Genomic DNA, 27,856 nt, shown 5'->3' on the forward strand with positions numbered 1-27,856 from the left:
TTCCTCCTCTCGGTCCCTATCGTAGCCTCTAGTATATAGAGATTTATACCCACCGCATACCCACCTTCTTACCCATCCAATAAGGTCGGCCAAGCTAGCTTGGAACCCAAGCTAGGGCCGGCCAAGACCAAGTGGATGAGCCATGTAGGTGGCCGGCCAAAGCTTGGGTCCCAAGCTTAGGTGGCCGACCACTAGAATATTAAAAAGGATTTTTATTAAAATTATTTCTTATGTGGATATCATGATTTTAAAAGAGAGTTTAAAAATTAAAAATTTTCTTTTATAGCTTTCAACAAAAAATTAAGAGAAGAGATTAATCTCTTTCCTTATTTGTAGTTTAAAAGGATGGTTTTAATTTTTGGTAAAAACTTTCCTTATTTGTAAATCATCTACATGTTTAAAAGAGAGTTTAAAATTTGAAATCTTTCCTTATTTGTTAATTAAAGGAGGATTTTAAATTTTAAGAAAACTTTCCTTTTTAACCATCTTCATGATTTAAAAGAAAGTTTAAAAATTAATAATTCTCTTTTATTAGTTTCTACAAAAGATTAAGAAAAGACTTGATATCTTTCCTTATTTGTAGATTAAAAGAGGTTTTAATTTTTAGAGATAACTTTCTTTTTATCCACATGTTTAAAAGAAAGATTTTAATTTATTAAATTTTCTTTTTATAAACCAATCATGAAGGGATTAAATTATTGGAGAAATTTTTATAAATTTCCGGAAACAAATTAGGAAGTTTTAATTCTTGTTTTAATTAAAACTTTCCTTGATTTGAGGCTTGAGGTGGCCGGCCATTGTATTTGAAAAAGAAAATTATTTTTAATTAAATAATTTTTCTTTTCAATAGAAAAAGAATTAAGGAAATTTTTATTAAATTTTCCTTATTTGCCAAGACCAAGGATTATAAAAGAGGGGGTAGAGGAGGCTTCAAGGTGAACGACTCTATTCTATTTTTCTTCCTCTTTTCCTTGGTGGTGTGACCGACCCTTCCTTCTTCTCTTCTTCTTCTCTTTGTGGCCGAACCTCTTCATGCTTATGGAGTTTTAATTGGTGGCCGGATCTAGCTTGAGGAAGAAGGAGAGAAAGCCTACATCCCTTGGAGCTTGGTTGGTGGAAAAGATCTTCATCTTTTGGAAGCTTTGTGCTTGGCCGAAATTTGAAGAAAGGAGAAGGTGCTTTGGTGGTTTCTCATCTCGGAAGATCGTTGCCCACACAACATCCGAGGTTAGAAGAGGAATACGGTAGAAGATCAAGAGGTTTTTCTAAAAGGTATAACTAGTAATTTTTCTTTCCGCATCGTACTAGTTATTTTTGGAAATAATACTAAATACAAGAGGCATACGATTCTAGACTTTCGAATTTGTTTTCGATATAGTGTTCTTTTGTTTTTCTTTTCCTTGTGATTTGATTGTTCTTTTCGGTTAACCTAAAGTTATTTTAGGAAATTAAATATTAGCTTTCCATAAAAGGTTTTGTCTAGTCGGTGGTGGTTGCTCCCATATCCAAGAAGGTCATGTGCCTCGCCACGTCAGTACTGGGAACCAATTATGGAAATTAATATTTAATGGAATTAATAACTTAAGGTGACTTGGGTCGAACGTGTTAAGTTCCGCAGGAGATCCAAGTCAAAACCTAAAAGAACAAATAGATTAAGTTTTGGATCAAACGTGTTAAGTTCCGCAGGCGATCCAAAATTTAATTTAAAAGAACACATGGTAGCTAGGAAAAGGTTCAGATCTTTGTACAAAATTTTTGTACAGTGGAACCTCTAGGTTTTCCGAGTAGCAACCAACAGGTGTGTGGTGTCACACACAGAGGATCATGTTATCAGTACCTTATAAATTATAAACAGTAGCTCACGACCAAATGGAAAGGAACAAACCATTAGAAGGTCGTAGTGTAATTAGGTATCAGTTTATCTTGACTGTATAATTACACTAGTACACTTAGAGTGTATTGAGTAGGACCATTTGAGGTCATTTCTTTTATACTGATTTTATAAAGAAACAAAGACCTCGGTTATTATGGAAGTGTGTGCTCTTAATCCTAATATAATAACAAGCGCATATATTTGATATTTATTTCTTTAATTTATCAATGGGTGAGATTTAGTTCGATGAATCAATAAGCTCGATAAGTTGGGAAATGCTATCACTTATAGTGTGTGTTGTTGATTATAGAAGGAAACTGTGTCCTAGAGATACTAGGTTGATAATGTCCTCAAGAGGAGCTCATAAGGATTGTCATGTTAAACCCTGCAGGTGGACCTAGTCCGACATGATGATAAGGTTGAGTGGTACTACTCTTGGACTAAGATATTAATTAAATGAGTTGTCAGTAACTCACTTAATTAGTGGACATTCGATATCTTAAACACAGGGAGACTAACACACTCATGATAAGAAGGAGCCCAAAATGTAATTTGGGATTGGTGCGGTAGTTCAATAATAGTTCTCTAGTGGAATGAATTATTATTGATAAAATTAAGTTGTGTGTTCGGGGCGAGCACGGGATGCTTAATTTTATCGGGAGACCAAAACCAATTCCTCCTCTCGGTCCCTATCGTAGCCTCTTGTATATAGAGATTTATACCCACCACATACCCACCTTCTTACCCAACCAATAGGGGTCGGCCAAGCTAAGCTTGAAGCTCAAGCTTAGGGCCGGCTAAGCCTAATCTTAAGGTGGCCGGCCAATAGCTTGAAGCCCAAGCTTAGGTGGCCGGCCACATCATATTAAAAAGAATTTTTTATTAAAATTATTTCTTATGTGGATATCATAGTTTTAAAAGAGAGTTTAAAATTAAATCTTTCCTTTTAAAAGCTTTCTACAAAAGATTAAGAAAAGATTTGAAATCTTTCCTTATTTGTAGATTGAAAGGAGATTTTATTTTTAAGAAAAACTTTCCTTTTTAACCATGATAATAATTTAAAAGAGAAGTTTAAAAATTAAATATTCTCTTTTATTAGTTTCTACAAAAGATTAAGAAAAGATTTGATATCTTTCCTTATTTGTAGATTGAAAAGAGATTTTAATTTTTAAGAGATAACTTTCCTTTTGGAAATTATCCACATGTTTAAAAGAAGAATTTTAATTTATAAAATTTCCTTTTTATTAACCACCATGAAGGGAAAATTATTTGAGAAATTTTTATAAATTTCCGAAAGTAAATTAGGAAGTTTTAATTCTTGTGTGAATTAAAATTTCCTTGATTTGTGGAATGGTGTGGCCGGCCATTGTATTTGTAAAAAGGAAATTATTTTTAATTAAATAAAATTTTATTTTTCATGGCAAAATAATTAAGGAAGTTTTTAATTAAATTTCCTTATTTGCCAAGACCAAGGATTATAAAAGAGGGGGTAGAGAAGGCTTCATGGTGAACAACTCTATTCTATTCTTCCTCTCTTTTCCTCCTTGGTGGTCGGCCCTAGCTTCTTTCTCTTCTCTTCTTCTTGTGGCCGGTGGCAATCCCTCTTGGAGCTCTTGATGGTGGCCGGTTCTAGCTAGGAGAAGAAAGAGAGAAAGGAGGTTTTGTTTCTTGCATCCCTTGGAGCTTGGTGGTGGTGGTCGGACCTCTACTTCTCTTGGAGAATTTTGGTGGCCGAAACCTAGAAGGAAGAAGAAGGTGCTTGGTGGTTCTCATCTCGGAAGATCATTGCCCACACAACGTCCGAGGTTAGAAGAGGAATACGGTAGAAGATCAAGAGGTCTTTCTAGAAGGTATAACTAGTATTTTTTCTTTCCGCATCATACTAGTTATTTTTGGAAATAATACCAAATACAAGAGGCTTACGATTCTAGTGTTTCGAATTTGTTTTCGATATAGTGTTCTTTTGTTTTTCTTTTCCTTGTGATTTGATTGTTCTTTTCGGTTAACCTAAAGTTATTTTAGGAAATTAAAAATTAGCTTTCCATAAAAGGTTTTGTCTAGTCGGTGGTGGTTGCTCCCATATCCAAGAAGGCCATGTGCCTCGCCACGTCAGTACTGGGAACCAATTATGGAAATTAATGTTTAATGGAATTAATAACTTAAGGTGATTTGGGTCGAACGTGTTAAGTTCCGCAGGAGATCCAAGTCTAAACCTAAAAGAACATATAGATTAAGTTTTGGATCAAAAGTGTTAAGTTCCGCAGGCGATCCAAAATTTAATTTAAAAGAACACATGGTAGCTAGGAAAAGGTTCAGACCTTTGTACAAAATTTTTGTACAGTGGAATCTCTAGGTTTTCCGAGTAGCAACCAACAGGAGAGTCATTTGGGCTACCCATCATTGGCAGGATAATTCAACGATTGCACGCAGCAATCGTAATTTAAAGCTTGCTAGGTCGAGCACCGGATTCACAAAGTATACCGCTAGATCTCGTTCGATAGTGGAGCATGCCTCTGACTTTGTATGTTTAAAGTTAAGTTATATAAATAGTTTTGACATATGTTTTGTTATTCATTTTAATGTATTTGTATTTTCTGTACATAGGTGCTGAATTATAGAGACCTCCCACTTGTTGGGAGATATTTAATAAAACTTATAAGAAGAAGAATGGGGGCATTCGTTGATCAGCGTTCCTCAGCAATTAACGTAAGTATATTAAATTTCGTGAATATAATTGTACACTTTATGTGAAGGTTACTAAAAATATTATTTTAACCCAAGGAGCAATGCCCACTAGGGTTGCTAAGGCATCTCAGCCTAATGCAGAGGGAGAGGGGTCACAACCTCTTTCCACTGATGCAGTTAATGACATTTGTTATGATGTCATCGATGGAAAGAAGAAGACATCCCTCTATGGGCTTGGCTCTCAGGCCAAAGTTATGTATGAGCAGATGAGGACTCTAGGGATCATGGGGCGTCCTACTTCTTCCTCCTCATCTAGTGAGGTACGAGTATTGCGGGAGGAAAATGAGGACTTGCGGACTTGACTATCGTCATTGGAGCAGACGATGACCGGGAGGGACGCAGAGATACGAGACATGCGGCGACGACAGGCTCAGACTGAGGCAACAGTTCTTCATATGCAAATATTTGCAATCATCAATAAACGAAATATAATACCTTGACCCCCTTTTGTAGGAATAAGAGAGGGTCCCCACATATAAGAATGTATAAAATCAAATAGAGCAGAAAAAAAGAAAGACTTTTAGAAAATGATAAGACAGAAAATTTGGCCAATTTACAACTACAATTAGAACTATCAGAACTTTCTAAAAGTCCTAATACTCCTATAGAAGCTAATAACTACAAATGAAACATTGAAATATGACCTAAACAAAAGTGCCATAAATACAAATAAGAAGATAAATGACTCAAATGAAAAGATGATAAATTCACACTCGAAGCTACAACTTTTGGTACTTTGAGTTGATCTAAAACATAGAGTCCTTGCCCACGGCCTGTCACAATCAGCGTCTGAGATTGTGGGTCTTAAATATAATAATTGGATAAAGAAAAAGAGACTAGATATTCAGACTCACATAATTAACTAATATAAATAAAATTTAAAGTAAGGTTTGAAATATAATAAACATCAGTATGAGATAAACAAGATATAACAATTGAAACAACACCTACTAATGACATGAGAGTACTATCAACAGTTACAATAGATATAGATGAACTTGAAGAAAAAGAAATAAAAGATGATAAATTAGATGACATATGATGGGAAACACTAGAGTCCAAAATACACAAGGATGAAGATATACCTGAAATATCAAATGATAACAAACTTATATGAGAGGAAGCTAATATGGCAGAGGATTGTGAAGTAAGAAACTATTGAAACTGCCCCAATATATACAGATCAAGTTTTCATGAAGCATGATGACAGATCGAATAATACTTAGAATAACCAAACTATAAGGATACGCATCTGTACGATCCGTAAAATTGGTGTCAAGATGATCCGTGGTCACACGAAGAATCCAAGGTAGAAAAGAATGTCAACGTAGAAATCAACAACACAGGGAGTCAGTGCCGAAATTAGCAGAAAATGGCGTCAGTGTTGAAATCGGTAGCACAGAGCATCAGCGTCGAAATTGGCAGAAAAGAGTGTCGGCGCCGAAATCGGCAGCACAGGGCGTTGGCATCGAAATCGACAAGAAAGAGCGCCAGCGTTGAAATCGACAGCACAGGGCATTTGCATCGAAATCAGCATAAAAGGATGTCGGCACCGGAATTGACAACAGCAGTAAGAGACGACAATGACAACAGAAAGTAACAGGGGGTGATAGAAAAATTATATAAAAGAAGAAGAACTGTTCTGATACTATGTAGAAATTAAGAAAAGTAAAAAACTAATTGATCCTGTCCGAATCGCTGAACCAACGGACGCTGGGCACGTGACGCTCTCCTAGTTGCTGACGTAGATCTCCAACTAGTCGCGTGGAGCTCCGGCGAACCTGTAAAGAAGTCGAGCCGGGAAAGGGTTCCCGGCGACGACCCTCCGACGCTCAAGTCAGGTGAGGAAAAACAAGAAAGTGGCTCCAAGGATTGAAGATTTTATACCTCCGGTGAAGTCTAATGGCCTTTATATAGAGCCACGGGAACTTGGTGCACACAAACCGAGGTGTACATGTGTCATATCCCATACCGCAACATGGGCTTGTTAGAAGAGCATGTCTGACTCCATACCGCCACAGTCTAAGCGTCTCCTTGATGGGACAGCAGAACATTCGATCGCACCATACTGAGTATGGTCTGGTCTTCAAACATGTCTGTTGTCAGCAACAGGGGTTACTGAGATGACGTTCACACTGTCCTCTACTCTTTGACTTCCTCTTCTCGGATCGACCATCAAGCCGCTCGGCCAGAGCATTCGTCTCTGGTCCGGCATAGGTGGTCGTCCGTCCGGGAAGGTTGAGGGTCGTCCGTCCGCTCGGCTCGTATCGCCTGAGACCCTGGTCAAGCAGGCAAACGACTCGGCCTTCAGTCGTGCGTTGTATAGCGGTCGGGCGGATTATCCGCTCGGCCATATGGAAATATGGGCTCCCGGTCAGATGGTTATCCCTTCGGATAGGGGTCATTGCCTGGTGATCGGCATGTCCCGCCTGCTCTTCGAGTCCATGGGGTTGACCCCCCTTTGACTGTTGTCCTCCACGTGTCGCTGGACTTTCCCTTATGAGGGCCCCCCGGTCTTACCACCGGATCACTTGCCTCCCCCTCAAGTCTAGTCGAAGGAGGCGGAGTCCAACTGACTGGACTGCCGGTCTGACTGAGTGACCACCACTATGCTGGGCCCGAGGAAGTTCATCTGCTCGGCTTACCTTCTTCTTCATGCCCGTTCGGCGCTATCATGCTGACGCCTTCAATATCCCCTCGGGATTCACGCCGAATCTTCTCCATTAACGCTAAGCACGCGCACTGCGCGCGGTAAGGGGCGTTAATTAAATGCGCCCTGTGTCCTACTGACACGTGGCGCTCCCGCTGTCATCATCGTACGGCTCTGGCCTCACCTCCGATGGGACAGCCGCCGTTTGAAATGATCGGCTGGATGACAGCCTCGTTCTTTACGACCTGAATCGGACGACTGAGTCTATTCAAGGCCAACGCTATAAAGCTCTCGATTTCTTCTTTCCGCCGCATTCCTGCTCCATCGCACTTCGATGCCCTGCTGCTTCTTTCTGCTCCGGCGACTTCGTTTCTCAGATCTCCGACGACCTCGCAACCCCTTTCGATCATCCTTTTACTCGTAAGCCCTTCTTTTCTTCACTTCCTCATTCCTTTACGCTTTCTGTTAGCTGCCCTTGTCGTTCTGCCACCTTTCTTCCCTGCTTGATTTCCCTTTCTTTTTGTCCCGCATTTCTTTTTTACTTTCGACCATGACTAGCACTTCCCAGCCGACCGTCAGCGCTCCTGGTCTGTGGTACAGGACCATGGAGAGCCGGTTTGACGAGGAGGACGCCCTGCGCCTCACTCGGACGTATAACCTGCCTACCGACCACCACATAGTATTAGCCACACCCACCGACCGGTCTCATGACCCGCCGCCCGACACCATTCTCTTTTTCCGAGACCAATTTTTGGCCGGGCTGCGATTTCCTCCACATCGATTCTTCTTATAAGTGTGCAACTACTTTCACATCCCGCTCGGCCAACTAGTTCCGAACTCCATTAGGCTGCTGAGCGGGGTGGTAATTCTCTTTAAATTGAATAGCATCCCCTTGGACCCCAAAGTTTTCCACTACTTCTACTATCCTAAGCAAGCCGAGTGGGGTACCTTCGTTTTCCAATCTAGGATAGGTTTTGTTCTTTTCGATAATATGACGACCTCCAACAAACACTGGAAGGAGCATTTTTTCTATATGTGTTTCCCCGAGCCACCGGCTTTCCGTATCAAATGACAGACGGCGATGCCAGCACAATCGGAGCTCGGCAAGTTTAGGGGCGATCCGGCCTATCTTCATGCAGCCGACCGGCTGGTCGGCCAGCGCTACCACATCGACAAGCTGCTCCTTCCGGGAGTGCTGTATATATTCGGCTTGTCCCCAGTCCCAGCCGACTTGCCTTGCAGCATGAGTAAGTGCTCTTATCATCCTCTTTCTTTTGATCTAACTGATTTATTCTTTGCTTCTGCAGCCGAAGTTATGTGGCACGCCAAAGCTACCGAGCAGCTAAAGTTGAGAGCCGCTGAGATTGAGGCGGCGAAGAATAAGGAGGTCGTCGAACGGGGATTGGTCCTGGCTGGCTCAGCAGCTGGAGGGGGTGAGGGGACTCAGATGGTCCCTGAAGCCGTAACCGCTTCTGTCTCTCTAGACGAGGCTGGAGGCGATATCGCGTCCTCTGCTCAAGCCGAGGTAGAGGGCCGCTCGGCAGATGAGGTTCCTCTGGCGACTCGGAAACGCAGACGGCAAGAGCAAGCCTCTCAGCCGACCCCATCCGATGAGCAGCGTTCCGAGCGAGGTGATGATGCTCCCTTGATCTCCGGAGCGGTTTCCACGGAGAGCACCCCTACGCCGCTCGGCTCCCCCCGGGCTGCCTCCGAGGTGCCACCTACTAGTCCTCCTCGGACTCTGCGTCGCCTAAGACGCTTGGGCGACCGTCCTTCCACAATTGGCGAGCCGTCTGGCACAGCAACTGCGCCCCAAGATGATCTGAGCGGCCCGCGGTTGATAAAAACTGTTCTGGGATTTCCATCGGAGGAATATTTATTGGCTGTCGATCGGCCAACGGTTCCCGAACAGCAAATCACTCTTACGGGTCCTCTGGCCAAAGCTTGGGAGGACGCTCGGCTTCGCATCGCTCTTATGACCCCCAGCCAACTAGGAGACAGCAATTTGCAGCAGACGACTGGGGTATATCCTTTGTCTAGTTGACTAATTTGGTTTAGCTTCTAACTTGATCACATCCGTTCGCAGAACTGGGTGGAGCAGATCGCCATCAGCAACCGCCTGGCCGAGTTGGAGGACGAGCTGAAAAAACTCAAAACCTCGAACGAAAGTAGAGGACAATCCACGGCTGCTTTGGAGAAGGCCAAGAAGCTCTTGGAAGCCGAGCGGAATAGATCCTCTGACTTGGCAGGTGAAGTGACTCGGCTCAACGCCCTGGTCAAGCAGCGCGATAAAGAAATAAAGCTCGCGACCACCCGGAAGCTCAAGGCCATCGACGATATGGACTTGATGAAGGTGGAAAACCGAGGGCTGGAACAGTGCGTGAAGGACTTGGACGCCTTGCTGGCCACTGAACGGGAGAGCCGCTCGGCTGACCAGGCAAAATCTGAAGGGGCTTTGAAAGATCTTCAGGCTGCCCTTAACGCTTCCCAAGCCACGCTCAAAGAATATCAAGATGGGGAGCCCGGCCGGTCGGCTGAAGTGCGCAAAGCTTTCGTCCGCTCGGACGAATTTGGTGAAAAGTTCAGCGATAAGTTGTCCCTAACTTTTGAAGAGGTTATCAAGGTGACGGTTGATTATCTGAAGACTAAGGGCCACCTACCAGTCGAGCTGTCTGTCCCCTCCGAAGATCTGGCAGTCATGATGGGCTCTATCCCGGACGCCCTCTTTAACTTTGATGAGTGAGGAGTATTTGAACTGTTTTTTGTACGCCCGTCGTTCGGCGCTAATACCCTTGTTATTACTATTTTTGTCTGTCTGCCGTTCGACGTAAATGAAATCTGCTTTTATTTGCTTGCTAGACCAATATTCCTTCTTAGCCTTTGTTTCAGTCATAATAATTTTTTCACGCTGAGTATTCTTTATAATGGAGCCGCTCGGCCGTACAATGGCCTTACTCTTGTCTTTATAGTAGGACCGATTATGGGTCGGCGATTACAACCGGGTCGCGCCATGCGAACAGCTATCCGTCCAGCGGCTTTATAAATGCCTGTTCATCGCTCGATTTTTAACGTCGGAGCTCGACGGTCTTCCGTTCGGAGGACTTATAGACGCCGGCTCGTCTCTCGATTTTTAACGTTAGAGCTCGACGGTCTTCCGCTCGGAGGATTTATAGACGCCGGCTTGTCTCTCGATTTTTAACGTCGGAGCTCGACGGTCTTCCGCTCGAAGGGTTTATAGACGCCGGCTCGTCTCTCGATTTTTAACGTCGGAGCTCGACGGTCTTCCGCTCGGAGGGTTTATAGACGCCGACTCGTCTCTCGATTTTTGACGTCGGAGCTTGACGGTCTTCCGCTCGGAGTGTTTATAGACGCCGGTTCGTCTCTCGATTTTTAACGTCGGAGCTCGACGGTCTTCCGCTCGGAGTGTTTATAGATGCCAGCTCGTCTCCCGATTTTTAACGTCGGAGCTCAACGGTCTTCCGCTCGGAGAATTTATAGACGCCGGCTCGTCTCTCGATTTTTAACGTCGGAGCTCGACGGTCTTCCGCTCGGAGGGTTTATAGACGCCGGCTCGTCTCTCGATTTTTAACGTCGGAGCTCGACGGTCTTCCACTCGGAGGGTTTATAGACGCCGGCTCATCTCTCGATTTTTAACGTCGGAGCTCGACAGTCTTCCGCTCGGAGGGTTTATAGACGCCGGCTCGTCTCTCGATTTTTAACGTCGGAGCTCGACGGTCTTCCGCTCGGGGTATCTTCTGGACAATGACTTCTCTGAAATTGACTTTAAGTTTCTCAAAGGCTTCAGCGTAGAGTTTGATCCGAGCGTTGTTAATCTCAAAAGTACCGGAGAGTTGCTGAGCGGCCAATTGAGAATCTGAATGCAACGTCACCCGTCCGGTCCCAACATGCCGAGCCGCCTGCAAGCCAACTATGAGGGCTTCATACTCCGCTTCATTGTTTGTAGCTCTGTATTCCAGCCGGACGGATAAGTGCATCTTTTCTTCTCGGGGAGAGAGCAGTAGTACTCCAATCCCGCTTCCAAGCCGAGTGGATGATCCGTCCACAAATATTTTCCACATGGCTTCGGGTTCTGGCCTTTGTACTTCGGTGACAAAATCCGCCAAGGACTGCGCCTTTATTGCTGAGCGGGGCTGGTATTGAATGTCAAATTCGCTCAACTCCGTTGTCCATTTGATGAGCCGCCCGGACGCTTCTGGATTTAACAGCACTCTTCCCAATGGGCTGTTCGTCCGGACGATGATAGTATGAGCCAAGAAATAGGGACGGAGGCGCCGAGCGGCGAGGACCAAAGCGAAAGCCAGCTTCTCGAGCCAGTGTAGCGAGATTCAGCATCTTTTAAAATATGGCTCAGAAAATATACAGGTTCTTCTCCACTCGCCCTCACTAGTGCCGAGCCGACTGCTTGTTCAGTTGAAGATAAATAGATACAAAGTGGTTCACCCACAGCTGGCTTGGCTAGCACGGGCAGAGAATTCAGATATGCCTTCAGTTCTTCGAACGCCCGATCACATTCTTCGTCCCAGTGAAATTTAGTGGCTTTGCGCAATATTTTGAAAAATGGGAGATTCTGATCGGCGGTCTTTGAGATGAATCTGGACAATGCTGTTATCCGACCGGTCAAGCGCTGCACTTCCCTCAGATTTCTTGGAGGCGACATATCTTGTAGAGCTTTCACCTTGCTGGGATTTGCTTCGATACCCCGCTCGGTCACTATGTAACCCAAGAAACGCCCTCCTTTTGCTCCGAACAGATACTTCTGGGGATTTAGTTTAACTCCATACCTCCTCAGCGTTCGGAAAGTCTCCTCCATATCTTTAAAGAGATCGGCCGCTCGGACGGACTTGATGAGAATGTCGTCCACGTATACTTCCAGATTTCGCTCGATCTGCTCTTTGAACACTTTGTTCATCAAGCGCTGATAAGTGACTCCCGCGTTCTTCAGTCCGAACGGCATCACATTATAGCAATAGGTGTCGTCGGCTGTAACGAAGCTGACTTTTTCTTGATCTTCTCGGGCGAGCGGCACTTGATGATAGCCTTGATAAGCGTCGAGCATGCATATCAACTCGCAGTCGGCCGTGGAGTCCACCAGTTGATCGATCCGAGGCAGAGGATAAAAATCCTTTGGGCACGCCTTGTTAAGGTCCCAGGAATCGATGCACACTCTCCACTTGTTGCCCGGCTTGGAGACTAGCACCACGTTCGCCAACCAGCTCGGGAACTGGACCTCGCGTATGTGGCCAGCCTCCAGGAGTTTCTCGACCTCCGCTTGGATGATGGCATTTTGTTCAGCGCTGAAGTCCCTCTTTCTCTGCTTCACCGGCCGAGCGTCCGGTCGGACATGGAGCTCGTGCTGCGCCATACTTGGTGAAATTCCGAGCAACTCATGCGTCGACCAGACGAATACATCATGGTTTCTCTGGAGGCATTGGATCACTGCCTCCTTCTGGCTCGCCTCCAGATCGGGCGCAATAAATGTCGTGGCCTCCGATTGGGTCGGGTGAATCTGCACTTCCTCTTTTTCTTCATAAATCAAAGAGGGTGGCTTTTCAGTGATAGTGTTCACCTCGATCCGAGGCGTTTTTCGAGCGGCATTGGCTTCTGCTCGGACCATCTCGACGTAGCATCGCCGAGCTGCTAGTTGATCTCCTCGTACTTCTCCCACTTTGTCCTCGACGGGGAACTTGATCTTCTGGTGGAAAGTGGAGACGGCCGCTCGGAATTCACTGAGAGCTGGTCGCCCCAATATGACGTTGTATGCCGATGGAGAGTCCACCACCACAAAGTTTGATGTCCGTGTCCTCCTGAGCGGCTCCTCTCCCAGCGAGATAGCCAGTCGGATTTGTCCGACCGGCTGAACTTCGTTGCCCGTAAACCCGTAGAGGAGGGTCGTCATGGGCAGCAGCTCGGCCCGATCAATTTGTAGTTGGTTGAAGGCCTTTTTGAATATGATATTGACCGAGCTTCCTGTGTCAATAAAAACGTGGTGAATAGTGTAATTGGCTATTACCGCTTTGATGAGAAGAGCGTCATCGTGGGGCACTTCAACTCCTTCTAAGTCACTGGGCCCGAAACTGATTTCGGGTCCGCTCGCCCGTTCCTGGCTGCAGCCGACCGCATGGATCTGGAGCTGCCGGACGCTCGCCTTTCTTGCTCGGTTAGAATCACCTCCGGTCGGCCCGCCGGCTATAATGTTGATTTCTCCTCGGGAAGTGTTGTTCCTATTTTCTTCTTCCCGAGCGGACGGTCTAGGCCGCTCCCTAGATTCACGCCTAGGAGTATGCTGCCGTTCGGGAGTTTGTCTTTGTCGGCGATCAGATAGTCCGATCGGCTCCGTGAGTTCTCTGTCGCCTATCGGACGATGGCGATCGGCGGCCGCCACTTCGGGGAACGGGGTGGCCGATTAGAGTAAGACTCCGACAATCTCGGGTGTTATGTGTGTCCGTCCGGTGGAAAGAACAGAACATAGGGGTCCATACCTTTTTCTTTGGTCTGGGCCGCTCTGCAGCTACCTCTTGTACATGGGACCTAGCATGGGGGGAGCGGATTACTTCAGCCCTCGGTCCTCAGGGCGGCTGATGAGCAGTGTGCGGCTTCCGCTCGGCGTAGGGAGCCCGTTCGATGGGAGTTTCCTTTCTTCGAGCCGCTTGGGCTTCCTCCACGTTGATATATTCGTTGGCCCGGTGTAGCATATGGTCGTAGTCTCGGGGCGGTTTTCAAATGAGCGATCGGAAGAAGTCGCCATCCACCAAGCCTTGTGTGAAGGCATTCATCATGGTTTCCGAGGTAGCTGTTGGAATGTCCATGGCCACCTGGTTGAAGCATTGGATATAAGCCCTGAGCGACTCCCTGGGCTCTTGTTTGATGGCGAATAGGCTGACACTCGTCTTCTGGTAGCGCCGACTGCTGGCGAAGTGGTGGAGAAAGGTCGTACGGAAGTCTTTGAAGCTTGTGATGGATCCGTCCGGCAACCTCCGAAACCACCGTTGAGCCGATCCAATCCAGAGAGGGTGGTGAGGAAAACCCGACACTTTACCCCATCTGTGTATTGATGAAGGGTAGCCGTGTTATCAAACTCACCCAAATGATCATCCGGGTCGGTTGTTCCATTGTATTCACCGATCGCTGGAGGCACATAATGCTTGGGCAGAGGGTCTCCTAGAATAGCCTCTAAAAATTGACGGTTGATCCGCTCGGGCGAGGCGTCCGCTCGGGGGGCTTTCCCTTTTTTGTTATCTCGTCTTGGCATTTCATCCGAAGAAGATCCTTGATCACGATTAGTTGCTGCGGCTTCAGGAGGAGTGCGGAATAGGGCCCGATGGAATGCAACTGTGGCCTGCGGTGCTTCCGCTCGGCCGCCTGATGCTGATGTTGCCTGCTGCTCAGGCCGCTCGACTTGTGCCTTCTGTTTTTGTTCCACAAGTTTAGCGGCCCTCGACTCGATCAGAGCGTCGAGTTCCTCCGTGGAAAGCGTCACCGTGTGCTGTCGTCCAGCTTCGTCCATTGCTTCCGATCGGATGCAGGAGCGTTCCCACAGACGGCGCCAAATTGATTCTGTCCGAATCGCTGAACCAACGGACGCTGGGCACGTGGCGCTCTCCTAGTTGCTGACGTAGATCTCCAACTAGTCGTGTGGAGCTCCGGCGAACCTGCAAATAAGTCGAGCCGGGAAAGAGTTCCCGGCGACGACCCTCCGACGCTCAAGTCAGGTGAGGAAAAACAAGAAAGTGGCTCCAAGGATTGAAGATTTCATACCTCCGGTGAAGTCTAATGGCCTTTATATAGAGCCATGGGAACTTGGTGCACACAAACCGAGGTGTACATGTGTCATATCCCATACCGCAGCATGGACTTGTCAGAAGAGCATGTCTGACTCCATATCGCTACAGTCTGAGCGTCTCCTTGATGGGACAGCAGAACATTCGATCGCACTATACTGAGTATGGTCTGGTCTTCGAACATGCCTATTGTCAGCAACAGGGATTACTGAGATGACGTTCACACTGTCCTCTACTCTTTGACTTCCTCTTCTCGGATCGACCATCAAGCCGCTCGGCCAGAGCATTCGTCTCTGGTCCGGCATAGGTGGTCGTCCGTCCGGGAAGGTTGAGGGTCGTCCGTCCGCTCGGCTCGTATCGCTTGAGACCCTGGTCAAGCAGGCAAATGGCTCAGCCTTCAGTCGTGCGTTGTATCGCGGCCGGGCGGATTATCCGCTCGACCATATGGAAATATGGGCTCCCGGTCAGATGGTTGTCCCTTCAGATAGGGGTCATTGCCTGGTGATCGGCATGTCCCGCCTGCTCTTCGAGTCCATGGGGTTGACCCCCCTTTGACTGCCGTCCTCCACGTGTCGCTGGACTTTCCCTTATGAGGCCCCCCCGGTCTTATCACCGGATCACTAATCATATTATTAAATTCAAATTTAATATTAGAAATATAGAGTATAAAATCTGATATAATTAAGTTAAAAAAATCTAAATCCTAAATATAATAGAAAAAGATTAAATTATCTTAAAAATTATATATAAATAAATATATATATAATCTAGCAAGGATCTTAATAGTTATTATTTCTCTCGATCATCACTTTTCTTTCCTCCGCCACTATCGTCATCCGTTTGTCATATTGAACCAATACTGTTTCATCTTCTCCACCATCACTTTTATAGAGATTTTCTTCTCCCATCATCAACATACATTGTTTCTTCCACAACATCCTCTACCTATCTCTACTACATTTCCACCTTTCACCGTTTATTTCGTCACCACCATCATTAATTCCCTATTCCTATCCATTCTTGGATTTAAATAGGCTTCGCGTTCACTCTTATTATTTTCACACATCATCCACTTAATCATCGTTGTGCTTTATCATCCAATCACTATCGCTGCTATCATCTTTGCTTCTTTGCAACGACAACCTACAGCATAATCTATCACAAGCAAAGGAGATCAAATTTACCTGTAGAACAATTTTAGCATCAACGAAACTCGAATCATCTCAGTATAAAATATTTCTCCCTTATGAATCATACCTATATCACATCATTTATAAAAAAATATCATCATTAATATTTTTTCACTTGCATTTAATTTAAGTATCATCCATCATGTTTACTTGCATCATTTAATATTTAGATAGACATGATCATAAAAGAAAACACTATAACTACCAGTCTACCACCAAATATATATATGAGATTTAGATGAGAAATGATTATAATTGTTTTTCTTCAAATCTTGTTCAATTTAGGAATGACATATATATATATATATATATATATATATATATATATATATATATATAAAAGATCACAATCACATTTCTTAATTGGTTACCTGATATTGAAACTATTTTGACTAACACAATTTTACCAAATTCGCGCTCATTGGACTTGTTAAAACTTATTGGCAATGTGCCTAGAGTGGACAAGACCCTATTATACATTGACATGAAATGAAAAAGCAACTAATGAAAAAATATCTCGTACCAAACTTTAAGAGACAATCTTCCTAAGTCAATTTTTAAAATCATCATCTAAAGAGTTGTGGTCAATAAATCTTTGTTAGAAATGTGAATAGAAAATAAGAGACAGAAAAAGGAGATTTCATTGTGAATAAATTTTTAATTTTACATTGGAAGTTTTATGACTTTAGTGTTGGTTTATATTATTGCATATGCATGTATGATGTGAATAAATACATGAGAGAAGCTCTCTCTCATGAACCATGTTGACTTATGTATACATGTTGAATGTTGGATCGGTTGGGATAAAATTTATTCAAGTAGACCAACAAATATTTTTTTTTGTTTGCCCTCAAGAGAGTAATGGAAGTATTAACTATTATTAATAAAGATTTCGTAACCTTCGATGTAGTAATGGTCGATCATTGAAGACTGGCCCCAAATCTTCTTTCTACTTGTAGTTTTGCTCGATGGTTTGCTCGTGATATCAATCAAGTACTTTTTCAGTTTGCCATGAACAACCAGTACTTGGTTGTGTACGTGATTGTATTTTGAAAAAATGGACGTCTATCATAACCTCAAAGCGTAGCCGAAGAAGAATGAATCTGTTTTAAGAAAACTTCTTAAAAGCGAGTCTTGACATCTTCTTTCTCGCACTCGGACTCGAGAGTCAGCACTCAGAGTCGGGAGTCGACATTCGACAGTCGGAAGTTTACACTCAGGAGTCAAAAGTCTGTACTCGGACTCGACACTCAGACTCGACAGCCGGGAGTCTACACTGAGGCATATAAGACAACCCAGTTTTCTATCCAACTCAATCATCCCAAGTAACTCTTTCTTTCCTACTTGACAGTCTGAGATTATTAATTCAGGTCAACTTAACAAATAAGTCAGAATTTAAATTTTGAAAATTCGGATCTTTTCCCTCTATCTCCCACTATAAGATTGTCCAACAATCTTCTTATAGTTCAACCTCGATAAAAGATATTTATAATGACCATCTAGAAGAGCCTTGCGACGACACTTTAAACAAGTCTCTTAATAATGCAACCTCTGAAAAATCTCTTGTTTACCTGGCCTTTTTAAAGACTAATTGACTTATAATAATCATGACTTAAATTCTCAAACTATAACTCATTCTTGTCATCAAATAAATGAGAAAACTAAATAAACAAACATATGATCTAAATTCTTGATAAATAACTTGATATAATTTGGTAATGCAAGACAACAATTTAAAATTTTACAAATCACTTAACATAAATTCTTTCATATTTACTCATAAATTCTTTCATATTTACTTCATTTCGTGATATTATAAACAAGATTGGTTATAATGCTTGTTTACTTAGCTTACCAACTTATTTAAATACAAGTTTAATTTTTAAATTGGAGCATATGCTAATTTTGTTGAAAATTGGACCAACAAACAAGTAAATAAATTACTTGTCTTACACTAACAATAACAACACTACAACACCCTTTTTGTGGATCACTCACAATTCTAAGACAAAGAAGAAAAACAAAAAACTTTGACTCACAAATTGATACTTGATTGATGATTGAAACTAAATACAAGGTAGAGTATTTATAGTACTCTTCATACAATCTGGACCGTTCAATTAAATTAAATCCTAGCCATTGAAATTCTAATTCTTATCCATGAAATGAGAAAAACACTCTTGACCACATATTTAATTTTATCTTTTACCAAGTCGTCATCTTTATCTATTAGAAAAATAAATAATTAAATAGCAAATCTTATCTATAACTCTTATCTTTTATTGGATAAGTTTTATCCTTTATTTGGGTTGGAGTTGATATTTAACACTCCCCCTCAACACCAATCCTTTGTACTATGCCGAGTTGATCACGAAACCTTATACCTTTCAATTGACCCATCTGGACGACACTTTATTTTGTAAACCCATTTGCACGAAATGGGTTTCACATCTCCTGGTTTTGGTATGAGATCCCAAGTCTGATTTTGTTGCAGTGCATCAATCTCTTGTTTCATGGCTGTCATCCACTCAGAACTTTGTGATGCTTTTTCAAACGTCTCAGGCTCTACTGCTTCTTCAACTATGGCTGCATTTGCATATTTTGGATTTAGCCTTCGTGTTCTTGTTGACCTTCGGAGTTGAGATTGTGGAGTTAATTCTTCCACTTCATTAGGCCTTTCTTCTTCATTTGGATGTTGATATATGCCGGTTTGCCAAGGACTCTGAGCCACTGTTTGCTCTGCATCATTATCATTTGGACCTCCTGATTCATCTGAACCTGATTGAAGTTGAACTATATGCTCCCTCATCTTTTGTTGTACTTTATCTTCAAGGTCTTTAGATTCTGGCAAGACCTCCTTCTCTGTGGTCCACCAAGAAGATGCTTCATCGAACACTACATTTCATGAAGTGTAACATCTTTCGCTTGTTGGATCGCAGCGTTTGCACCCCTTTCTCTGGCTATCGTATCCCACAAAGATGCATCTAATAGCTTTCTTGTCGAACTTGCTTCGTAAGTGATCAGGAACAAATACATAACATACACATCCAAATACTTGAAAGTAGCTAACTGTAGGTTTTTTGTTCCATAACTTCTCAAAGGGTGAAATAAATTTTAACCTTGGTTGAGGAAGTTTATTGATGATAAAAGCTGCAGTCCTCATTGCTTCAAGCCAAAAACGTCCAGGTACATTCTTCTCATGCAGCATACTTTGACAAATTTCTGTAAGATGTCGGTTCTTTCTTTCTGCTACACCATTATGCTGTGGTGTGTTGGCACAAGTGTATTGATGATATACTCGACTTTCTCTCAAGTATTGAGAGAACTCTCTTGAGCTATATTCTCCTCCATTGTCTGTGCGCAAGCAACATATCTTTTTTCCCAATTCTCCTTCGACTGACTGCTTGAACTCTTTGAACATTGAGAAGGTATCAGATTTTTCTTTCATAAAAAAAATCCACACATACCTTGAGAAATCATCAATGAATGTCACCATATACCGCATACCACCAATTGACGACTGCTTAACAGGCCCGAATACATCAGAGTGAACTAACTCCAATGGTTCCTTTGCTTTGAAGTTTGACTCCTGATATGGTAATTGGTGTGCTTTACCATACTGACATCCTGCACATATTGTGTCTGTTCGTATGTCTAGTTGAGGAAGTCCCTTGAGCATTGACTTCTGCATCATCATGTTTAATTTGGAATAGTTAACCTGACCTAGCCGCATGTGCCATATAACTGTTGTCTCACTTTTTCTTGTCTTGTCTATATATGCAAACTCTGCTGACATCACGTAGAGCGACTCTAATCGTTGACCCTCCATTGTTGGTGTTTCTGAAATTTTGATGTTTCGATATACCTTTACATTTTCAGGACCAAATAGAACATAATGACCTGAAGATGTTAATTGGGCCACAGACAGTAAATTCTTCTTCATTCCTGGGACATGATAGACATCTTGAAGAGGCACTTGGTTAGAATTATATCGAGGCGTAATTACCGTCTTACCAACATGTGCTATTGGTAACCTTGAGTTGTCGGCTGTAACCACCATACGAGCTCCTTTGTATTGAGATAAGTTTGCAATTTTTCTTTATCACTCGTCATATGATTTGAGCAGCCTGAATCCACGATCCAATCATTTTTGTAGTCAATCTGTTCTGGCGTTGTTATGAGAGCCAAGTCTTTTTCCTCCGTAGCCATCAAAGCTTCAGCATCCCAATTATCTTCGCTATTCTCTTTAGAATTGGAAGTAGCAGTGTTGCTTTGAACGAACATTTTCTTGGACCAACAATCTTTTGCCATGTGGCCCACCTTCCCACAATTGTAGCACTCGCCAGAAAATTTTTTACGATCACCATAATTCTTCGAGGCTCCCCCTGGACGAGAGCCTCCATTCCCATGATAGCTTTTTCCTTTGTCGCCATCCTTTTTAGATCCACCAGTGTGCCGTTTGAAGTTGCCTTTATTTTTGTTGGTGTAGAGCGCTTCTTCTTCATCTTTTAGTGAGAGTCCTCCCATTTGCTTAGCCATAGCTTCTTGACCTGCAAGTAAATTTTCAAATTCAAGAAGCGATGGCTGTGTTGGCCATCCTTGTATAGCAGCAATAAATCCTCGATATTCTGGCCTCAATCCATGAATAATTATTCTTTTTATCCTTGCTTCCCCAATAGGAGCTGATGGATCTAGCTCTGAAATTTCGCGACATATCAACTTCACCTTGTGGAAGTATTGGGCAATCGTCTTGTCACATCGCGCTATTGACAATAGCTCGTTCTCCAAAAGTTGCAATCTTGTATCATTCTTCTTTGAAAAAAGTGTAGCAAAGATATCCCACACTTCCTTTGGTGTTTTGGCATCTCGGATGTGCTCCAACATTTCTTCTTCAATTGTGATCTTTAAGGCAAACATTGCTTTACCTGCCTTAATCTTCCATTTTCGCAAAATGCCATTGGCGTCTTCTGTCGGCTGCGTAGCTTCACTACCACCAACAACCTCCCAAAGATCTTGACCTTGTAGGTAAGACTCCATGCATGTTGCCCACGTGTTGTAGTTTTTGTTGTTGAGCTTCTTGATATCTCCTACTACTTGAAGGTCCCCCATCACGTCGAAAAGCTTTGATTATACCAAACAAGTTTGATTAAAAAACTTGTAAAGCATAAAACTCCTCACAATCTAAGATAGCTCCACCAAGAATAATCTCTGATTAACCTGGCTCTGATACCAATTGTTGAAAATTGGACCAACAAACAAGTAAATAAATTACTTGTCTTACACTAACAATAACAACACTACAACACCCTTTTTGTGGATCACTTATAATTCTAAGACAAAGAAGAAAAACAAAAAACTTTGACTCACAAATTGATACTTGATTGATGATTGAAACTAAATACAAGGTAGAGTATTTATAGTACTCTTCATATAATCTGGACCGTTCAATTAAATTAAATCCTAGCCATTGAAATTCTAATTCTTATCCATGAGAAAAACACTCTTGACCACATATTATCTTTTACCAAGTCGTCATCTTTATCTACTAGAAAAATAAATAATTAAATAGCAAATCTTATCTATAACTCTTATCTTTTATTGGATAAGTTTTATCCTTTATTTGGGTTGGAGTTGATATTTAACAAATTTACGAGGAGAAATTCGAGCATTCTTGTTTGTATATTGATTTTGTTACTGCAATTTGAGGAATCATCCTCATTACTATCACCTTTACATTATATTAGCACCTTCACATTATATGATTTCAACAAAGACATGAAAATCATTTTTGTCATACTCGTTGGAAAAGATGACAAAAAAAAAAACAAGATATATCGAAATTGAATTGTGTAAAGAGAAACAAAATGCACTTATTTCTTTCTTAAAGGAAGGGACCTTCAAAAAATTACCGAGTGAAATTCAAGCATTCGTCTCCATATGTTCACTATGTTATAGGTTTGTAGAATCGTCCTCATAGTTATCACCGTCCCATTATATAATTTCAACAAAGACGTGGACATCATTTTTATCATACAACAAACTTAGATGTTGCCTTGCTCATTGGAAGGCATGACGAAAAGAAGATCTCTCAAAAATGAAAAATAAAGTCCATTTATTTTTTTCTCATAGGAAGGGACATCCAAAAAATTACTGGGAGAAAATCAAGCATTCATCTCCGTATGTTGACTTTATTATAGGTTTTGTAGAATTATTCTCATAGTTATCATCTTCACATTATATAATTTCAATAAAGATATATACATCACTTTTATCGCATAATTAACAAACTCACATATTTTTTTACTCATTGAAAATGGCAATCAAAAGAAGAGATCTTTAAATTAAAATATAGAATTATCGAATCAATTATTTCCTAAGTTCGCAGACAAATAATTCAAGGAGAAAAAGTCAACAACTCGTCGAAAGTCAAGTTTTTTTTCAAGGGAGGATAATAATGCAAATAAGGAATTATACTGGTATAAAAAAGATAATAATTGAAGAAACAAGTCAACAATTATTTGACTTGGCAAAAGACACTCATGAGCTTCGCTACAATTTAATTAGTTAAGAATTAGTTAAGAATTTAATTTTATTAAAAGTTATTTGAATTATTAATTTTTATAGTTAGTTTAAACTTTTGAAAAGTTGTTTAGTTTTTTTAAGAAATTCTGTAAGAGTTTTAATAGAAAATTAAAGTTTTTTTAGAAAAAATTGTTATTTTTATGAAGAATAAGTTGTGTCCTTAAACAATAAAACAAAAGGATTAGGATGATGTATTGATCATGTTTTGAGTTCCTACAATTTGTAATTTCTTTTTCTCTGAGTGAGTGAGAATTAATAGCAGCTTTCATCTAGGTGAGGATTGGATAATTGAAACTCTAATCAATCTACAATCCGTTTTAAAAAATTTCATCAGATTTCCTGAGTTGCTATGCCGTCAAAATCTGTATTTTGTGTGAGAAGAATTGAGGTGTAAAACAAGTCTTGTTGACGAAAAAACAGTATTATTGAAATCACATACATCCCCTTAGTAAAAATTAAAATATGGTGAGTCTTTTCATAATTCCATAACCTCAGAGTGGCGTTTGATAAAAAGTCCTTCTTTATTTTTACGCATTGTTTGGGAGGTGGTGAGGAAAGGCGAGGAAAGGTTAAAAAAAAAGAAGAAGAGAAACTTAAAACTTTATTTAGGAGGAAGTAAGATATGGAAAGGAAAGACAAAGAAGGGTAAGATTTAATTTTTCTTATTTATGAAATGAAAGATTTTTTTATATCCCGATTTGAGGTGTAAGGAAGGGTAAGGGGAATTAAAAAAATTATACTCTAATTTTATCTCTATTTTATTATATTAATTCTAAAAATCATTATTTTAAGTATTTTTTGTGTCACGATGAAAAATACTAGCATCGCCGACTCGCGCCCCCAACGATCACACTCCGTCGATGTCGAGACGGACTTTGACACCGATGCAGATGCCAACTTCGACGCCGACGTTGATATCGATTTCGACGTTAACACCGATGCTGACTTTAATAAATGAGTTACAATTATTTGAATGCGTAAATCTTAACCAATAAATATATACAAGATGCACTAGATTTTTGAACGCATATATCTTTAATAAAAGTGAGGATAATTTTGTAACTTCATATATTTAATCTTTATTATCGTCACTTTCCTCCTTTCAAACATGATAACACATGTTACGTTAATAAACCTTCCCTCCCTCCTAAATAAGGAGAATATAAATACTTCACTTTCCTCTTTTTTACCTCTATTCCTCTTCCGTTAATAAAGCTTCACTCACTCTATCCAAACACAGGATTATAATGTAAATTATAGCGTAGAACTTGAGACAAGTTGTTGGGTTTTTTTGGGCCAGGCCTGATATGGACTCGGCCTTCGGTCATTAGTGACGTCAGACTGATTCCGCATCTCGTGATTAAACATTGGGGTCCCGTAACGGTTGACTCGATCTTTCCGGATTTTGACCGCAATCGCATTTGACTATTTTGACCTTTCCGCACTTACACGGACACGGAAGTTTCGCAGGGGCTCCGACCGCCGGCGTCGTGGAAAACGAGTTGACCAGGCCGTCAATGCGAATGCACCGAGCCCCGGTGTTTCACAATACAAAAACATTGCAGAATTGGAGATGACTTTGACCCCGTTCAATAATTACTAATGTATTCACACACACATTTATTTCCTTAATCATCTCGTCTAATTCCCCTAAAAATGCTGTCGGGATTTATAATATTATCCCTTAATTTACATCTACGTGGATTAATTAAATATCAGAACGGGTAAACTCATGTAGTTAATTAAATTGACAAGACAGTGGAAACAGTCTTCAATTCTGTAACGCGATAATTAATTTGAATAAATTCAATTAGAATTTTGAATTAGTAGTACTCGATTGAACATTAGTGCCTGCGTTCGTTGACGCGATTTCCTCTTCCGTTGTCTACACGTGGCGCATGGAACACGACCGGAGCCGCCGTTGGACTTTTAAAAATCCAAAGAAGAGAAGATTCGAAGTCCACAAGCCCTTGCGCTTCGAGCCTTCGATTTCAAACGATGGCGATCCGCGAGTACCGTCGTGGCCGGATGATCGGCCGAGGAGCCTGCGGAACTGTGTCGCTCGCCACTGACGCCTCCTCCGGCGAGATCTTCGCCGTCAAGTCCGCTGGCATAGGCTGCTCAGCCGCGCTGCAGCGCGAGCAGAGAATCCTCTCCGCGCTCGACTCACCCTTCGTCGTCTCCTATTTGGGCTTCGACATCGCCGGTCCGGCGCCAGGATTCTGCCGACGATTCGACCTATTCGTGGAGTACGCGCCGGGGGGATCCCTCTCCGACGCGATCGAGCAGCACGGCGGCCGGCTCGAGGAGCCCGCCATCCGCTGTTACGCGCGGGACGTCCTCCGCGGCCTCGACTACCTCCACTCCGCCGGAGTCGTCCACTGCGATATCAAGAGCCGGAACGTTCTGCTCTGCGGCTGCGGCCACGCCAAGATCGCCGACTTCGGGTGCGCGCGACTGGCGGACGAGGCGGCAGAGTGCTCGATCTCGGGCACTCCCCTGTTCATGTCGCCCGAGGTGGCGCGCGGGGAGGAGCAGGGCGCGCCGGCGGACGTCTGGGCCTTGGGATGCACCGTGATCGAGATGGCTACGGGACGGTCGCCGTGGCCGGATGCCAAAGACCCCGTAAGCGCTCTCCACCGGATCGCGTTCTCCACCGACGTACCGGAAATTCCGAGCTCGATGTCGGAACAGGGGAAAGAGTTCTTGAGCAAGTGTTTGGTGAGGAACCCGCGGGAGCGATGGACGGCGGCGGAGCTCCTCCGCCACCCGTTCGTTGTTTCTTCCGGATCTCTGGATCCACAGTCCACGTCGAATTGCGGCACTAATTTCAACCGGGTTTCTCCGGTGACCACTCTGGATCAGTCGTTCTGGGAGCTGATCTCCGACGACGAGGATGTTCTGGACCAAGTGGAGGTGCCGCAGGAGGACCCGCTTGAAAGAATAAAGAGATTGGCCGGTAATGCAGCTCAGAATTGGACGTGGGACGAGAACTGGGTGACAGTGAGAAGCCATGGCCGCGAAGAAAGCTCTCCGGCGACTGATTCGGTCACCGAAGCGGACATGCTTGACTTTGATCCCATTTCTGTGGAATCTGTTCTGGTTAGATCAGTCGATACTTTGTTGTTCCATTACAATTGTAATTATGACGACACAAAAGTTTTTCTTCTCGACAAGGATTTAATCCAATTTGACAGTTTAAATCTGTCCTCTAACTTGTGAAAATATTGTGACGTTCTTTTTCTTAAATATTGTTATTGATTGTTTTTTGATGTGGCGGAATCATATACCCTCATGTGTCCTCTCAGTTAAAAGTAGTTCTACTGTTCTAAGCTGTAAGTTAAAGTTAAGGTGGGATAAACTTAACTCATTAGGTGCCAAACTCGGTTTAAAAGGGACTTAAAAATAATTGAACCCACTCATATATTCATCTCAAAGATTTGAGTTTGATCCAGGATAAATTAGCTATCACACTTTAATTCCAACATTCTCCTTGTCTCTGTCTCAGCGACATCGCCCTTGGCTTGGACTTAGTCATCAATATCCTTAATGCCTGATTATTCTCAATCGTCGATATCCTCCACACCTCAGTCTCAATCGCCAACATCACCCCTGGCTCGGCCTCAGTAGCCGATATCGTTTCGGTTTCGGTCACAGTTGCCGACATCTTCCATGTCTTAGTCTCAAATCCCGATATCTTCCATGCCTCAATTGCTAACATCCTCCATGTCTTAGTTTCAGATCCCGATATTCTCCATGTCTTGGCCTTAGATCCTGACATCCTCCATGTCTCAGTCTTAGTCATCGACATCGCCCCTAGCTCGGCCTCAGTCACCGACATTGTCCTAGTCTCAACCTCAATCACCGACATCCTCCTTGTCTCAGCTTCAGATCCTGACATCACCCATGGCTTAGTCTTAGTTGCCAACATCATCCCGGTCTCAGTCTCCGGCATCCTCCTATCTTCGCCTCAAATCCCAACTTCCTCCATGTCTCAGTTTCAGTTGTTGACATCCCCCCTGACTCTACCTCAATTGCTAATATTGTCCCGGTCTCGGTCTCATATCCTGATGGTTGGATCGAGACGCACGTGAGAGGGGGTGAATCATGTAGTTTTGAAAAACTTTTCTTTTTTTTTTTAAAATCAAAATAAGTAAGTGTAGCGAAAATAAAAACAGAAATAAAAGGGACAAAAACATAAGCAGTTTTACTTGGTTCGAAGCCTTCGGTGACTCATATTCCAAGACTTAGGTCCCACGAACCTATTGATGGGTAATCCAAGTACCTCTTCCGGAACTGCCAGAAGAAGGGATCAAGTACAAAAAGAGTAGGAACAAGTATAACACACTATACTTTTCCTTTTGCAGAAAGTAAATACAGAATTTAATTTTGTTACCCAACACTTTCGAAGATAATCAGCTTAGCCTCAGTGTTGCACGGCTCCTCAGCAGTAGTCGGACGCAACAGTGTCATAGCGGAGCAACAGTAAGAAGTTGGAGCAGTCAGAACTTCAAAGTTCAAATAGACACGTAGAAGCTCGTAGAAGAATTGCCGAAGAATGCTTGGTCAAGCAGCATTTTTATAAGCTATGGAAGGCGTCTTCAATAGCTTTGAAGACACTAACAATGTGCAAAATTTGAGCCTGAATAGCTCGGTCTTTATCGTCGACAAAGTCTATTTTTATCTGTTGGAAGGCGCCTTCTATAGCACCAAAGGCGCCTTCCATGAACAGTATTGAAGACACCTTCCGTACCATGGAAAGCACCTTGAGTATTGTTCACCCGAGATAATTTTTGTTCATTTTACCCTATAAAACGTGTTAGTCCAACATAACAAATAATAGCTTGTAAGACAAAGTTAGCATAATAATAATATGATTAATTTATGACTTACACCTTGTCCTTCAGACTAGGATCTAGTCAGTGTCTTAATTTAAATTTCTAATATAGATCTAAATTAGACTGACGCCTACTGTCCCCTCAACCAGGGCGCGTCCTCACTGAGTCACTCTTCTCTA

General features: G+C 42.6%; 1 protein-coding gene across 1 annotated transcript; it reads left to right on the forward strand.

Annotated features, from left to right (window-relative positions):
• The first annotated feature begins 24,765 nt into the window (after positions 1-24,765).
• On the forward strand, positions 24,766-26,111 carry LOC122011375 (mitogen-activated protein kinase kinase kinase 17-like). The gene has a single exon (XM_042567759.1). It carries the CDS (start codon positions 24,838-24,840, stop codon positions 26,059-26,061), a length of 1,224 nt encoding a protein of 407 aa, XP_042423693.1. The 5' UTR covers positions 24,766-24,837; the 3' UTR covers positions 26,062-26,111.
• Positions 26,112-27,856: the final 1,745 nt, after the last annotated feature.

The sequence above is a fragment of the Zingiber officinale genome, chromosome 8A (assembly GCF_018446385.1).
Source record: "Zingiber officinale cultivar Zhangliang chromosome 8A, Zo_v1.1, whole genome shotgun sequence".
NCBI classification, from domain to species: Eukaryota; Viridiplantae; Streptophyta; class Magnoliopsida; order Zingiberales; family Zingiberaceae; genus Zingiber; species Zingiber officinale.

Coding starts and splice junctions, on each gene's coding strand:
- LOC122011375 (XM_042567759.1), top strand. CDS start 24,838: ATGGCGATCCGCGAGTACCGTCGTGGCCGGATGATCGGCCGAGGAGCC.